General features: G+C 33.3%; 1 protein-coding gene across 1 annotated transcript in view; it reads right to left on the bottom strand.

Annotated features, from left to right (window-relative positions):
• The window catches only part of LOC106879116 (neurofilament heavy polypeptide), a 99,555-nt gene that overhangs the window by 43,550 nt on the left and 37,304 nt on the right, over positions 1-18,701 (bottom strand). Inside the window, exon 2 of the mRNA XM_052971074.1 lies at positions 4,899-5,085. Within this exon, the coding sequence (XP_052827034.1) occupies positions 4,899-5,085 (187 nt within the window). The remainder of the gene's footprint in view (positions 1-4,898; positions 5,086-18,701) is intronic.

Here is an 18,701-nt window from a genome sequence, read left to right as displayed (position 1 = left end):
ATATATAGGTTTAAATGTACGAAGAGTAATTAATTATTCTTTTAGGAAATCCGACTTCCTTTCGACAAGATTTGCTGCGATGTCAAGAAAATGTGCAACTAAACACATAATGGAAACATTTGGAAGGGGTTTCCTAACTGAAGCTATTCTCTAGGTCTGCTGCTAGCTGCTATTAGATATACGTAGAAACGATGCAGTTGGGTACAATTCTCAGTGAACATGCCAATACAGAGAGCAATTTCTTTTGAAGAAAATTCAATTTCCACGAACATACTTGCTTTTGTTAACGAAAAACGGAATAAATGTAGAGGGAAAAACTTCTTTGTTACCTTTTTATTTCAAGTATTTTCAGTGATATCTATCTATCTATCTATCTATCTATCTATCTATCTATCTATCTATCTATCAGTATATACACACACATATATCATCATTTGTAAATATCTTTATTCAAATAAAATCAAAAATAGTTCTGTGTTTGTGCTTACATCTCTGAGTATATGTGTGTAATCTTATGCATATATATATATCATTGTTTGCATGCCTGTACACTTTAATGTTATAGAATGCATCAAAGACCTACGACAAAATGATCGAAATGCTGAACGTTTCATTAACCAAAGAGGAAGAACGTTTATGATTTAAATATATGTGTGTGCTAACTGTGTATGTGTGCATGCGTATATACATGCATGCACACACACACACACACACACAAACACACACACGCATATATATATATATATGTATGTATATAAATACTTATGACAACGTACTTTATATGATATACACACACACACACACATATATATATATATATATATATATATATATATATATATATATATATATATATATCGAAAAAAGAACGAGAGAAGGGTGACAGACAGACAGTCAAACAGACAATCATTCAGAAACGCACGTACAGTTATTTTAACTACTAGATTGTTAAAAGTACATTTCCTATTCACGAAGGTTTTTTTCTGGTTTTCTTCTTTTGTGTGTGTGTAACATGAAATCAATTCTACAGCTAAATACCTTTACAACAAGCAGTGTTATATACTCAATCTTTTGTAGCTTTAGAAGAACTATAGTAATAGATAATGACTCTAGATTTAAGTAGTTTTCAATTCAGAATATACAAACAGCGTCGTGGTTGATTATTGTTATTGTTGAGGAAACAGGAATGTTTCTTGTTTTCATTTGAAATAATTCAATGAAAATTGTTGGAGAATCAGTTTGAAAATTTCCTTTCGTAGCGGAACCAAGGCTATCAATCCATAAGAAGTGTAAATAAATAATTGATTTAAATTCTAAAGTAAATAAAATGGAAAGTTGTAATTTACTATGTTATATTAATTTCATATTTCAAGTATATAGATATGTATTTAATAAATTTTCTTTCGCAAGAATTCTACAATGAATATAAAAACTGAAGGGAAGTACAAGTTACAAAATTTGATTTCTAACTGAAAATGGTTATATTGATTTATATCAGTAATGTATTTGAAAAGAAAAAAAGAGAGAAACTTGTGGGACACGCTGTTATCTTCCTATCTTTTTTAGGTGTAATCTTGTTTTTACATCAGGAAACAGCAGTTAAGTTTGTTTCCAGATTCTTTCAGGTAATAACAAGTGAAATTTCCATGGGTTCAAGCACCAGTTATGCTGACATTTTGATGGAAGCTATTTCAGTTTATTCATGCTACAAAGTCTTGTTTTTGTGAAACGTATAAACGTCACGCGTCCAATTTTCCTTTTCCTGTAAGACATTTTTCGAATCTAATGAGATTCGCAGAATGGTCTTTTTTTTTGAGCTTATCATCAGCGTAGGCGACTCCATTAGACTTCTGGCTGTTTATGCCTCGACTGAGGAAGAGCAGCCAACATTCTTGATACTGGTTCGCTCGTTAATATGTATTAACGAATGTAATGACATCTTTGATGCATGCTGAGAATTTTGGGAAATCAGCTTCTGGGGATGGGGATCTAATAGCCTCACAAATTATTATAGAGGTGGGTGAAAAATAAAGTAGGATTCCATAGTTTCGATCATTCGGCTGTATATACTACAATTCTAAACTGGAAGTCTCAAGTAAAACAGAACGCATGGCACTTCACCTACATAGAAAGCGAAAGACTATAAAAGATGTAAATACTAACTCTATTTATCAACACAATGCGTAGAATAGCTACATATATATCATACCTTACGTGTAAACATCGTTGACAATCGAGATACTACAGTTGAAATCACAACATAAAGCGTCATGTGATAAAGCCCTGGAAGGGCAAAATGAATCTAGAATTCTTACTAGTCGCTGCAGAACAATATTTCGGCTCCCTCCGATAACAGCTGTACTTTTAAGACACCAAGTCTATAAGAGATTTTATATCGGGCGATAAAGGCCATATTTTGCCTGCCAACGGTGCATATCCGTTAAGTATAGTACATAGATGTCTATTCTAATTAATGCTGCTTCCATTGCGTGGACGAGTTACTGTGCTCTGAGTTAAATTTAATTTTGTTTATAAAAGAAATTGAATATCATCATCTAATTCTGTTCAAATACTCACATCAGTGCTAGATAGCCTATAAAAATCCCCCAAGAACTAAAATGATATACGTAAGAAAATATTTATATATAATCTTTGTATATTGGGCCTTTTGAGCGGGATTGGCTACTCGACTTGAGAAAAATTCTTACTGGGACCCAACTGCAAGTTCATGCGCTGTTTATCTTGATATGTGGTCGAAGACTGTGGCACATTGAAAGGAATGTGTGTAACTTGAACGTATTTTCATATATGCAATTATCTTGGATTCTTACGGACACTTAGTAAAGTAACGGATAATACTGAATTTAATAATAATAATAATAATAGTAATAATAATAATAATTTCTAATGTAGGCACAGAGGCCTAGAATTGAGAAGGAGGAACTTAGTCGATTAGATCGATCTACTCAACTAGAACTTATTTTATCGACTCCAAAATAATAAAGAACAAGGTCGAACTTGCCAGCATTTGAACTCGGAATGCTAAGCATTTTGTCCGGCGTGCTACCGATTCAACCAGCTCGCCATATTGATAAAGATAATAATAATAATAAAAAAAAAACGAAGAATAAGAATTAAAAACAGAAGAGACCAGTACTTGACTGGTACTTATCTTATCGACCGCAAAAAGATGAATAACAGAGTTGGTCTCGGTTGAATTTGTACCCAGAACGTAAAGAGATGGAAAAAGTGCTGTTAAGAATTAAAAACTCAACAATAATAATAATATTAATAATAATAATAATAATAATAATAATAATAATAATAATAATAATAATAATAATAATAATAATAATAATAATAATACCCTCTACTATAGACACAAGGCCTGAAGTTTTATCGACCTGAAGTTTTATCGACCCCGAAAAAATGAAAGGCAAATACAGTATCAGGCAGCGGCTCTATGGCTTTTGATCTTAACTGATTAGAAATGTTAACAAGTACATGTTTTGTCTTGGTGTAAAAGATGGGTTACAGCAAGCATTCTGCTCAATACTGCAGATTCGCTTGTTAATTGCATGATCTTAACAGCATGTTCCTTTGTGGCTGGCGATATGTGCATCTCTGATCACGAGAGGAGCATCATAGCCATGTGGTGAAGGTCTCTGTCATCATCCTAAAACAAGCCATATTCAAGGGCCTTTTGAGCGGAATTGGCTACTTGATTTGAGAAGAGTTCTTACTGGGCCCCAACTGCAAGTTCATGCGTTGTTTTATCTTTTTTTATCTTGTTTTATCTTGATATGCGGTCACCATGTGGCACACATATGGTTATGATGCATGCGCCTGATGTACGCTTACTAAACCTCTGCTCATGATGGGTATATTAAGCTTCGTACATTTGTACCCCAGAGTCACTTTGATGGTATGCGCTGCTCCCTCACTCAATAATAGTAATAATTATTATAATTATGGTTTTAAATTTTGGCACAGGTCCAGCAAGTGCAAGGAAAAGGTAAATCGATTACATCAGTACCCTTACTTGGATGGTATATATTTTCTCGACTCGTGATGGAAAAGCAAAGTAGAACTCGGCAGAATTTGAATTAAGAAAGTTAAAAAACGGACGCAAAGTATTTTGCCCAGTGTGTTAACGGTTCTGCCAACTCGCTGCTGTAGTAGTAGTAGTAGTAGTAGTAGTAGTAGTAGTAGTAGTAGTAGTAGTAGTAGTAGTAGTAACCACATTTCTGTCGGCTACGATGATGGTGATACCATGATACTGATGATCATGATCTTAATGAATGTGTTCAGTTTGCCAATTATTAATGCCTAAGTAGTGCAATATTTTCTTGGTACATCATTATATCAGGTCTAGAAAAATAATCATTACGAGATAGTAAATAAATATAATTTCAATTTCGTAGTCTGCCGTTGTCTGACATTTTATTAGTATCAATCGTCAGTACTTTTCATAATTTGTAAATAATGATACTGTATGCCATCATTTTACACATTGCCATTATTTAGCGATCAAGTGATAAATGGCATTTTAGACATCATTTTTCCTCATTCCCGATAACTTCCTTAGAAAATCTTCCCCAAAGTTTGAAAAAAAAATGAGAACTAAAACACAAAACGAAAAGGAAAATAAATTGTTGTATGTCAATATTTTAGACATAATGATTGTGTATTACAACAGTGTGATAGTGAGAGGGTAGCATAGCATTTCCATTGACGTTAGTAATAAAATATTTCGTTACAGCATTTCAGAAAGGATACGAATTGGAACGTGGTTTTCAAGCATACTACAGAAAGGAAGGTTTTACAAGGAGATAAAGGTAGAATAAATAGTGAGTTATCATAACACTGCATTCATAAAATATCTTATTTTAACTCACCATTCGGAGTTTCTCCATTTCGTCGTTCATCCTAGTCAGGATACTTGATTGCCTCATCTTCTCTTTTTCGAGAGATTCGATAGATCTACGCAACATGCTGATCTCGCCTTCTAAATCAGCAAGTTGTTGGTTCTGCCTAGCAATCTGTTCTTGGTCACTTTGGTGGAATGAACGCAATTCTTCCAATCTGGAATAGAATATAAGAATAATCAGTAAGTTGTTCTATAATACATATATTTGCAAGTATATTTAAGTTTATTTGATTTCATTCAATTTTTTATGAATAAAACTCATTTCATCGAAGTTGTCTACATTCTTAGAAGAATCTACTTTGATAACTTTGAAGTCCAGTGTAAGCCACAAGCAAAACTATACACATGATGACCGGAGAACACTTAGGTTTGTATATTTATTTTACAACTCTTACTCATGTGTACAGATGTCAGTAAGTGTATGTACGTGTCAGCTATAAGATATGATATTTATCATGTAATTAATATTGATCATTTACATTTGAAAATTATGCTAATGTATACGATCAAATTATGCAAATGTATATAAAGAGGAAAGAAGGAGAAAAATGTGATACACAGAGTATTCGATGCATTTTAAAAATTCGTAATCATCAGTTTACTATTTTCATAATTGATGTAATGAATAAGTGACGTATTAATCTCGGAGAGAAATATTCAAAATCTTTAACGATTACGCACTAGTTTTAACCCTAGCGACATGAATTAATAAAATAATCTTGATACTAATTGGCTGGCTTCCCCACCTACCGACAACGCTCATCACTTAACTTTTTCAATGTATTAAGTAGAGCTCAGTCTATGACTAGTATTCAGATCATGTCTCAAGCTAGTTATCCAGTTTCCTGGATGATTCGTAGTTTCTTTTTTTTTCTTCCTTTCTTCCTAATCATTCTTGAAGTCCCTGCCCATGTTATAAGTGCTCCTTTGACTAAGCCACAAAATAATAATAATAATAATAATAATAATAATAATAATAATAATAATAATAATAATAAAATGAAAACAAATGTCGCAACTATGTAAAAAGCATGATGAGAATATTTCAATATTTGCTTTAAATTCATTTTTAATAAACAACAAATATTTCTCTAATCATTCGCTCGGATTATAGAAAAAGTATTCAAAATAAAAAATCAACATTATAGATGATTTTCAATTTGTATTTAAGACATCTTTTGGAAAGAAAATTCTTATAAGGTTTAGAAATTTGTTTAGGAATACACATTTTCTAGTAACATCTTTGAAAAAGAAAATGCGTTTGCTATAGTGTGTTGGTATACCAGTTTAATTCGCGGCCCACTATTAAATAGTTATGTGGTTTGTGGCCTACTATTAAAAGTTTGTATCTTCAATCACTGACTCATATTGTTAAGCTAGGTATAGAATATTTTAAGAAAAGCTTACAGATATTAAATATCTTTTCCGAGAGAACTCATAGAAATATGCTAATTTTCTTTATAATGTAATTATGTGTAATTTGTTTAATTATAACTGAAGTTTAATTAATATAAGAAAACGTTTTACAGCTAGATCAATATGGACGATTTTTAATTTGGTGTGCTGAATTTAAAATAATCTGAGGCCTCAGCTTAGAAAACAATAGTTTCAGTCAGGTAACTCTCTGTACTTATAATATCTATAGACAAAGGTTCCAAATACTGCCTCTAAAATCTCATAAGATTGAAGGGATACATATTGTAATTTATTAATTTCCCAGACAAACAAGAAGCTCCATAGAGCCTGTGTTCAACTCCTGGTTACATATTAATATAAGATTAAAAATCATCCTATTAGACGCTGATCAACAACACATTGCTTCTATCGCAGAACTAACAGAACGCAGAACTGTTATTTACGGTAACGATTAAAGCTAGACAGATTCCGCTGTTGAACGTTATGAGACTTCTCCACAGACACAGAACAGAAGGATGAAAGCATGATACGAAACATAGTTCCTTCCCCTGATTGTCCTTTATCTTGCTCAATCGGTTACTCACAGCTTTTCTTACATAATCTGACATTTAGTTCTGACAAGATAACCCTTAGAGAATAAGGTTAAGTCTAGAGTATAAATGAAAATCCTTGAATCAGAATAAATATACCCGTGTCTTATGCGTTCGGCTTAACTACTTCCAAATATACTGAATCGATATTTACAAACAATTCTAGTTAAAATGAATAAGAATATATTTTAATACATTTATGTCTTATAATATAATATATGAAATTTATAGATTAGTAAAACATCAGTTTAGTCGTCGAACTGGTTTACTTCAGCATTATTTTAATTAAATTAGATTTGGCTTATATTAACCGAATGAAACAGTAAAATACTGCATTGTTTGGTAGAACAATAACAAATAAGATAGAACGAATTTTAGAGCAACAAGGGCACTGCACCTGGACAATATATAATACACTTCAGCATTCTAGTTCTTGCCATGTATAACTATTTAAGAAACACGCAATGCATACATTTATATATATGAACGTTGACGTGCTGTGATGTTTCTACAAATGTTATGCAATTATGACAGTAATTGTCAAACTGCATATGTTCTATAAAGCTTTGAATACCATCCTGTTTTCCGTGTTATTAATTCTATATGTATGTATGTATTTATGTATGTATGTATGTATGTATGTATGTGTGTGTGTGCGTGTGTGCCTCTGTGTGAGTGTCTGTCTGTATGTATGAGTACATATATCTATATATACACAGAGTGAGGGGAGAGATATTTGCATTTTATATTTGTAGAAAATATTTTAAAGTTTTCATTAAATTAATTTAAGCAGATTATAGACGTTATTCAGCAAATTCAGCAAGCTGTGTTACATTTTTAAACTTATTAAATAACTGCAAGTATTATATCATTTGAAACCTCTAAAGTTATGAAATTTTGATCTTATAATAATATTCCATAGGATATTATGCATAAAAAGATTTCAACTTAAAAGATTAGAATACACAGCTTTTATCGATGATAAACTAAGTCGACTTGATATAAGGACTCGTTTTTGACGAGAAGCAGCCATGATTTTTTTTCTGTCCCATATTGAAGTTGTAAGACAATTATTTCGCTGGATTTCATTACCTTAGTCAGAGGTGGGTCATGGAGATAGCGATTAGTTTATTTAATTTAAATGCTTAGTAATAGTTAGTCATTAAGACTAGCTTACTTGCATGTGATCAGATATTCAGGGTGGGTGAACGTGGAATTCGACTAGCAAGTGCAGTATTTTCAGGACAAAAATCCATACTTAGCATGCTTTGTCTGCAGTAGCTAATTCTTTAATGAGATTTCTTTTTGTTCTTGTTTTAAAACTTTAGGTAAAAGAGCATTTATCTGTTTAAATAACCGAAATAATGATAGAAATCGTTCTGACATTAATGAAGGTTACGTTGAATGACTACTGCAGATCTAACTTCGTCAGATAACTATCAATCAGAATAGTGTACTTTTTATAGCGTTGTGAATGGTGGTGTAAGATAACAGAACATTAAATGGAATGAAATAAGATTATATTGAGAAGCATTCCATCTGTTATCATGTCTGGTTCATAAAAATCTTGAGTAGAATCAAATGTCTTGAGCAATTAATCAACCTACCACATAGTTTCTGATTCTTATGTGGAATGACGTTCTTGTCTCTTTCATACCCGTATTACCTACAATGTATGACTAAAATGGTTTACAAATTTCTAAGATCCATTAATGTTTAATATGATAATAGGAAAAATAGTTAAATCCTCTTTCAATTATCTAAATTCACTTTTCGTTAAAGGATGGCAGTCTGCATAGAGATAAGGATGATAGTGGCTGTCTTGTCAACAAACTGTTGTTCGTCTATGGTTGAGACAATTATCTATCGTGAAACGCTCTACCTCGATAGTTTTCATACGAACACCTCATCGCTATAAGCGGTAGCATTGTATAATTACTGAGTGTTTCATTACTTCGTGCTGATTTCAAGATCTATTGCTTTTTTATTCATTTGTCTATCTATTTTTCATTTGGTTGAAGTAAGTAACGGAAAACTTGATTGAACAAATTATATCATTATTAAACTAACAATCACCTTCTGCTAAAAAAAGTTATTTGTGACAAATTCGAAGGAAGATTTTAGTCCGAAAATGTAATGGCCATAGAATGTCCTGCCTAAATTTGTCGAACAGTTTTCTACTTTAAATATTTGAGAAGATTCCTCATCATCTACCTCACTACTATAATCGTTGGTGCTATTTTCTAACTTTATTCTCCTCTAAAGTTCTTTCCCATTAGTCATTTAAGTTTACAATCTGTTACCATTTTTTGTTATATCTTTCCTTTATAGCCTTTAACTATCTCTCACCATATGCACTTAGATACGATCATACACTTCCATTACATTTATAAAACTATATCTAGATAATTGTTTTACTCTATGATTTTTTCATCAATAATGAACTTCCAACATTATTTAAAAATTAAATGGTATTAATGACAAACAGATGGAAGTCAAATACTGTTTATAAAAACCATTAATTTTTTTCCTCATTTATAAAAACCATTAATTTTTTCCACATATGAATTTCTGGCAAATTTCAATTTTTAGTTTCAAATATTGATAAGCCCTTTCATAAAATAATTCTCTTATTATAAAAAAAATAGCAAAATGTTTAAGTGCCAGTTTACTTAATGACCAAGTCTTCATTAATTAACAACATTTTACTCACTGTCACCGTATAAATTATGCTTATGGTATCTTTGTATCGTATCTCACCCTTTAATTGTCTGTTTTGCATAAATATATCTTAATCGTATCATCACTTTCATTGTATTTTCTTAACACTGTATATAAATATTCAGTATATCAAAGTAAAAGATTATCTAACTATTCCAGGGCCTGAGCAGAATCTGGTACTGGCATTCATGCTTCTTGCCAATCTCTATCATCCAACACTTCCAACACCAAATTTCAGTTAACTCCGAAACACTTCTTTGTCTAAAGGATAAACAATATATATGTGCGAAAAATAATTTTTCTCATCATTAAAATGCAATCGTAATTAAAATGTCCTTGTCGCCCAGTTTACTTTGTGAATTCGTGTGTGTGTGTGTGTGTGTGTGCGTGTGTGTGAGTGTGCGGGCGTGTTTGCGTGCGCTATTTCATAGTTCGTAGGGCTTTCTGGTAAAGTACATTTGACCATTTGATCTGTTGATCTGAAAATGGCTAACTTAAGCCAACGTTTGGAGGTTTTATTTGTATGACCTTTCACTGAGAGCTTTCAAATTTCCGACATTTTACGTTGACGAAGCAAAATGTATTGCTTCCTAGTAAGAAAAAAATCGATTTCTTTTCTCCATTCATACGTTTCCTAGTGTATTATTTGTTTTGTTGTAATATGTCACTTCCAATACTACTCGTATCGTAGTCAAGTGCAGATTCGGCTTTTAAAGAGCTAGCAATGCTTATTGCGCTGAGAAAGGTTTGTTATGCACTTCGCCAGGAATAATTTTCATATTAGATGAGTTTCATATCAAACAGCAATTTAATTGACAGAAGTGGACACATCTTTTGTTATGTGATGTAATTCCAGGTGTAAACCTACATATTAATCATAACCTATAGAGGCTAATATCACGAATAACATTGTATGCATTAGATGTTTTTGAGCTATGCAATAACAAGCGTTTACTGCCGTATTAATGCCAGCGTTAAGCGTCACATGAGTGTCATTGCATAACAGTTTATGTGTTAATTCACTCTGTTGCAACAAATGAAATATATATTTTTAACACTGAATTTGAAAAATGTAGACAACGTGCTTTATTTCTTATTATTATCATTATTATCACTATTATTATTATTATTATTATTATTATTATTATTATTATTGTCATTATTATTACTATTCTTCTTCTTTTTATTATTATTGACCGTTGGATGTGGGCTGCATAACAAACACATGATACAGTTAATGCAGCATTGATTTTTTTTTTCTGTACACAAAATTGTTTCAATAAAAAGGGTAATTTTCTCGTTTATTACTTTGTACATTAGATCAAAGTATTGTAATCGTGCTTAGAGATATATCAAATAATATAGTATCAAGTGAGCCGTGAAACCGCGAATTTCTACAATACTTTAGCTATAACGAACGTTTGTTAAAGGAAGCTTTATTAATACACGATTAATTAATATATCACGTTGATCCTACTCATTTATTTGAGAAACATGTTTTTACAAAATATCATTGATATAACTAAAACCAGTTTACAAATACCATAGAGTTTTACCAATACGAAGTGCATGCAACTTGAAATTATAAGAAGTAAAGTAACTATAATTATAAAAACAATGTTTGGTAAAGATGTAAAGTAAAGCAGCTAAATGTAGTGTCTAAATCACTTGCTGCATAACTTCCCTCCAACGTCCATTTTATGTATTGTTAAATAGATCATGGACAGATTTCACAATAAAAAGGAAGTTAGACTTTTACAAGTTAGCTTTTCCAAATGGTATGCTGCTTAATGTAGCAAAAAAAACAAAACTGTGCAATAATTAAAAACACTGTTAAAAGTAAAAATTATACTTCCTGCTCTACCAGCAACACATCTTTTGGAATTGCGCATGTCCTGACGCTTATGCTAATAGTTACATTGTGTCACAAAAAAGCACGTGATTTCTACGTTATATCCAATACAGTAACATCATGTTTTGTAAAAAGAATTTACGAAGATGTTTCTGAAACTGCTTTAGCGTTTATTACACAAACGCCATTTCGTAGGGTGACAAAGTGTATTTTTAGTTCCAGTGTTTCTGTTACATAGATATTGATAATATCAATTTTCTTTAGCAGAGTGTTGCATGTCACTGCTGTGGATATTTGTTTAATATTTACTCATTATTTTATACTGTAAATTGTGAACAATAGCGCTGTTGTTTACAGGTTTTGAATAGGATAATCGCTATTTCACTGCTTTTCTGAGGGCCATAGGGACAAAAATGTTTGTAACTGGATGCAGAACAAATATGATGGCGTTCCACTTTTTTCGACTTTTCTCGCCAATGTCTGGTACACTTCGCTAATATACAACGGCGAAAGACTCACCCCTGCAGAGATATATATGACCTTTTTCTTCATATTCTTATGATGTAGTCACCATTGATGAAATATCGGTGACCATGTTCTAAGTATATGAATAAACTTCTTTTATATACTAATTTATGTTCAACATCACATTCTTTTCGTAATTGTGAAATGACTAGGTTATCAGATAGATATTTTGTGCATACATACATACATACATACATACATACATATACACATGCACACACATTTGTAGTTAACAGTTACTTCAAAGTTTTAGCATCCATCGTCTGTTAGCGTCTGGTTCGCTGAAACTTCGAAGCCGCTGTCAAACTATTCCGGCTATTGCTGGAATTCATCTACAAGGGAGTAGACTGGAGCAATGTAAAATGACGTGCTTTGCTCAAGAACACAATACTCCACCCGGTATTGTACAATCGTAAAGGCAGGACTCTAATCACTAAGCTACGCGCCTTCACATATTGCAGCTAGGTAACTTCTAACTAGTTGATAATTGTAAGAAAGATAGTTGTATCAGATGTGACATATAAAAAGAAAAAGTGAAAAGAAATACTTCGTCACAGTTGTCCTAACAAATACAACCTATACAGTTTTAGATCAAGATTATAGATAAGTCGTTTTCCTTGAAGCGAAATGGCTGAGTGGATATAATTGTGAAAACCTACATTCATGGTTTATGTTGAAATCCACAACAGGTGTTTCTCTAATTAATTTTTCAGTGGAACGCAGCTCACCAACCTGTCGAGGTGGGCTATAGATCGATAAATGTCTGCGACGAAAGTGGCTTTATATCTATGTATAAATTCATCATTCAGCTAATTATCATAACCAAAGCAAATCATCGACCTGTGTAAAGGGACTTTTTGCGTCTATAATAATTCACACCAACAATTCGTAATTTTAAAAATACATTTTTTACAGCATTTATATTCTCTATGAATTTCAGCCCTAGACCAGCAATTTTGAGTGAGGAAAGTACTTGACAGATATTTCATTTTATCGCTTCGATAACGATGAAAGGCGAAGTTGATCTCAGCAAATTTGAAACCCATTCTATAGTAAAATAACTGACATGTAGGTTTTCTATTATACGCTAGTCAGACTAAAGAAGAAAAGATGTCAAGCATGAATTTAATAAGTCAAATGACATTGACTAATTTAAAGAGTATTGTTTGTAATCTGTCTTTAGGACTGTATAATTCAGAATTAAAGGATTAAATGTTTAACAAATGCTTTTTCTTTGTCGTTTTTGTTTACTGTAGATCAGACTTCAGACTTTAATGTGAAAGATATTCAAACATTGTTGTTAAAATAATGAAACAGCTGTAGGATTTTCCTGGATTATATATACATATATATACATAGATAAATACATACATGCATGTATATATATATTAGACACATGAAAAGAGAGAAAAAGAGAAAGACATACATATGAGAACTAATTATATGGTTTCCGTTTCCCAGTGATTTGCCTACAAAGATTAATCCATAGATTAAGCGAACAGCTGATGGCTGTGAGGATACCCTCAGTTTGAAACAGCGAGGAAGTAGTGGCGTGCATGATCTTTCAGCAAGCGGGGCATTCTACACTAATCTGATAATACGTTAAATATTCGGCAGATCGCCAAACTGTTAAATATGTCCAATAATCTTCAATTAGCGCAGGATTAAATTCTAGTAAGTTGCATACGATAATTGGAGCCATTATAAACAAACCAAGCAATTAGATTTGTCGGTGGTACAAAAAGAGAAAGTAATGACTACAAAATTTATAACCACGTCTGTTGTATTGAATTTAGAAGTAATCTAATCATCTAATATATGTTAAAAACGTACGATTAGTAAATTTGATTGATATAAAAATATATTTTGTTTTGAAAAAGAATTTTAATGTGTAAATCTAAAATTTAAAGCGTTTTTAATCCTGTAAGTAGTTGTTCACAGCAATAACATTAAAACCAACGACAAAGTACTGCTAATGATGTTAATTAATGTTGATTAATAGAGTCTTGATAAACATGAAGCTAGAGACACAACAACATCGGTGACCGTGTCAACTGGAAATTTTTAAGATTTAGTCAGAAAGAAGCAATAGCAATGGCGTTGGTATGATGCCTGAGACTAGTACGATACGATTAATGTTCTTATATTTTGAACATCTGTAAGTCGACAAGTGAAAGAAAGGTTAGAGAAGGTGAAATTACAGAGGGTTGATGGTACATTAAAGACTAATGGGCAATGTGGTTAGCTTGAAGCTGAGAGCGGAAGATGCAGTGAGAATGAAAAGATGAGAGGAGACGTGTACCAGGTTGGCTGGGGATGGAGGCGTATGCTACTCCAGACTACAAGTCACTACCGTGACCAAAGCACAGTGAAGGAATGACATGTCTGATGCCAGATAGTTTCCAAAGTATCACCTCAGCAATTTTAATATTCATTCCTAATTTGAGGACAAGAGTAAGTAATTTCGAGAGGAGGGGCTAAGTCAATTACATTGACCCCAGTGCGTAACTGGTACTTATTTAATCGACCCCGAAAAGATGAAAGACAAAGTCGACCTCGGCGGAATTTGAACTCAGAACGTAACGACAGACACCGCTAAGCATTTCGCCCGGCGCGCTAACGATTCTGCCAGCTCTCCGCTTTTCGGGCAGAATATATTGTGTTAATTCTTTCACCTCTTTACGTTCTGAGTTCAAATTCTGGTACGTCTAAATTTGCCATTCACTCATCCGAGGTTGTAAAAATAAGATACCAGTCAAGTACTGTGAACGATGTAGTAGGCTATTCGCCTTCCTCAAATTTCAAATCTGGCAACCAAAGACTATGAATATTGGTTATAGTTGTGGTGGCGGTGGTAATCATTCTTCTGATAATGCACAATAAATCAGTAGCAATCAATGCTGGCCGCTGGAAGTGTTCCCATTGCTGCTGTAATGTGTGTGATGAGGATAGCGTCTCTCTCTCTCTCTCTCCCTCCCTCTCTCTTATACATATATTCAAACACACATGCACACACACACACACATATATATATATAACAAAAAAAAAGCCACCTAATCCAAATAGTTTGATAAGCAATTAACTGATGTATTGAAATCTTAACCTTCAAGTAACATGTATCACACTTGGACTAACAAATCTGGATTATCTCGTTCTCTCACGCATAATAATTACTCGCTGGCGTCATGAAATCTATTTCTCTCTCCCCTCTCCTCCTCTCTCTCTTTCTCTCCTTTCATTCTAAATGCACACACTCGCACACACTATACATATAGATAGATACACACACACACACACACATATATACATATATATATATATATATATATATATATATATAAACACACGTGACTACACACATACACACGTGTGTATATGTATGTATGTATGTATGTATGTACACACACACACACACACACACATATATATATATATATATATATTGGCGTCAGGAAATATATGTCTGCCTCACTCGCTCATTTGATTAACGCAGTCAATCTTTCTCTTGAAAGTATGCACATATAATGTGATATATATTGATAAGTGTTTATATACTAGAAAATTACCCGTCATATAACGTGTAACTTTGAATGTATACGATGGGTAATATCATGAAATATGGCATACACTTAATAATCATAATTTAACTTTTATCAAATTTCTTGGTAGTTATGCAGAATGATGAAATGAATACTAACTTTCAAAAGAAAAATATTTATTTACTTAAAAAACTCCCCCATAACGACTCCTCCTCCTCCTCCTCCTCCTCCACCCTCTTCCTCCTCCTCCATCCTCTTCCTCCTCCTCCACACTCTTCCTCCTCCTCCACACTCTTCCTCCTCCTCCACCCTCTTCCTCCTCATTCTCCTCAATGATACTTTGTCTCTCACTGTGTGTATTGCGTTGCTTTACTGGTTACCTGTCACCAAGCCTAGTATGTGCACCTTTATATTAACTCTCTGTATGTTTCTTTTAGCCTCTCTACCCTTCACCCTCTAGGACGTATGGCGTGAATGGATAATTCAACCAGCAAACAGATATATCGGCCATTATGACATACAGATGCTTTCATATACACTTCTTTCAAAAATACACGCACACACAAATGCACACACTCTCCCAGTAACTCTCTCTCTCTATCTCTCCCAACCACACTCACCCTGTCTCTCTTGCTGAATCGTTAGCATGCCGCCTTCACATCGGGGGGTCGATAAAATAAGTACCAGTCGAATACTAGTGTTAACTTAGCCCCTCCTCCGAAGTTACTGGCCTTGTGCAAAAATTTGAAATCATTACTATTATTATTATTATGATTATTATTATTATTATTATCATTATATTACTACTGATAGTGGTGGTGGTGGTGGTATTATTATTATTATTATTATTATTATTATTATTATTATTATTAGTAGTAGTAGTAGTAGTAGTAGTAGTATATACCTACAGCCGTTTAAAAGTTCGGGAAACCCATTTTTATTTGAATCTGTATAATTGCTAGAGTCGTCAATGTGTCGGCGCTTTATTGCGTTAATGCTCAAGAGGTGTAAATTTTAACTTATACATTAACTCTCGATATATACGCTGTAGAAGAGTATTGATTTCTGCAAGCAATCATCGACCAACTAGTCACTGCTATCGTTGCTGCTTATCTCCAAGTAACCTTTTAATTAGCAGACCTCTTAACAGAGATATTTCAGACTTCGTGGCCTCCTTTTAAATTCAGGTAATGTATTTATGAATATGAGGCAGTGAACTAGCTAGATTGTAGCACCCTTTTAAATTTAGTTAGAGTATTTATAACTATAAGACGGTGAGCAAGCAGAAGTGTTAGCACAGCTGACAAAATACTTAGCGGCGTTACTTTCGTCACTTTTCGTTTCGAATTCAAATCACGCAGAAGACACTTTTGTCTCTTATCCCTTTCAGAGTCGATAAAATAAAGTACTAGTCATTTACTGGAGTAACCGTAATCAGCGTGTTCCCCTCCCATCAAAATTGCTGGCCTCGAACCTGTAAAGAACCGGCGTCACATTCAGGAGGACTGCTGTGATATTGGTCACTTGTACTCTATGGAAGTCGAGTAACCAGCCTGAGTCCTAAGATTAAGAGAAATAAAATAAACAAAAAGATATATGTATATGACTATGTCAGCCGCTCTTACTTTTCTATCCTTAGACGATAGCGTATGAATGCTGGAAATTCGGCTGCTCTTTCTAGCGGGACCAGCAACCATTAACTCAAGCATTAACAATAAATCGCCAATGAAACTATTTTATTGCTTTGTCTGACACTGACAGAGTGCAAAATTTCCCATTTTCGGATCTAATTTGACTTGTAGAAAGTCTCTTTCAATTCGTGCCGCAACGACAAGACATAATGCGAGACTTGTGTATTTTCTTCTATTGTTATCGATATTGTTTCTTCTTCAGTAATTAAAATCCCTGTGTTAATAGCCAAGTCATATGATTACAAATCTACTTCACTTGACTACGTATGTATGCATACACAACTGAGAGCTCTAAACAGTAACAGTTATGTGGAAATAATGGATGTTTTGTTAGCTTTACAACGTTAGAATAAAGAGCCTAGCATATCAGAATCATAACAGAAACGCTAATAGCAATGTTTTAGCAAATGGGTCGATTACGCATAAATGATTAGTTCAAGAATTGGTGAAATAAATTGTCTGTATATCTATTTCTTTATTGCCCACAAGGGGCTACACACAGAGGGGACAAACAAGAACAGACAAAGGGATTAAGTCGATTACATCGACCCTGGTGCGTAATTGGTACTTAGTTAATCGACCCCAAAAGGATGAAAGGCAAAGTCGACCTCGGTGGATTTTGAACTCAGAACGTAGCAACGGGCGAAATGTCGCTAAGCATTTCGTCCAGCGCGCTAACGATTCTGCCAGCTCACCGCCTTTAACTTGTCTATATATCACGACTATGTTTAAATACTGGGAGGTTTTTCTTGTTATAGCCCAACCGAATAACTACGTGAGTGAAAGACTCTACCCCATTAACTATCTCATTTGCATATAAACTATATGTAACTGGGTCATACAGCTATTTGGTTACACTATAAAATATTTCTTGTATTTTTCTAATGATGACGATAAGTATATATGTACGCGTTTTGTGTGTTTGTGTGTGTGTGTGTATACACACACACACACACACACACACACACACACATATATATATATATATATATATACATACATACATACATATATACATTTACAATTCGTGCTTTTGTGTGTGTAATGAGGGGGTTCTGTGTCAATAAATACGTAAATATATGTTGTCTGTTCCTACAGAACGTGTTTTGTCATGGTATATCTTAATTGTTTGGGAAGTATGTGTCTATAACATTTGAAGCTCAACCAAGAAATGGTTTTGTCATTTGCAGTTCAAAAGCGAAACACCTGTATGGAAAACTCTGTATGTTATACTTTTGCTGTCGATCACTTCATAAAATTTAACTAAATGGGACCCAAATTCTCAATATTTAGTCACTCACATCATAAATGTTCCGTTGGAATCCTTTAACTAGCTTCAAAATAATAACCTTAATTTATGTTTTAAAGTGTGTGTGTCTGTGTGTGTGTGTGTGTGTGTGTGTGTGTGTGTGTGTGTGTGTGTGTGTGTGTGTGTGT

This window comes from Octopus bimaculoides, chromosome 10, assembly GCF_001194135.2.
Source record: "Octopus bimaculoides isolate UCB-OBI-ISO-001 chromosome 10, ASM119413v2, whole genome shotgun sequence".
Lineage (NCBI taxonomy): Eukaryota > Metazoa > Mollusca > Cephalopoda > Octopoda > Octopodidae > Octopus > Octopus bimaculoides.
Note: the sequence above shows the minus strand (reverse complement) of the source record. Positions and strands in the feature narration are given on the sequence as shown.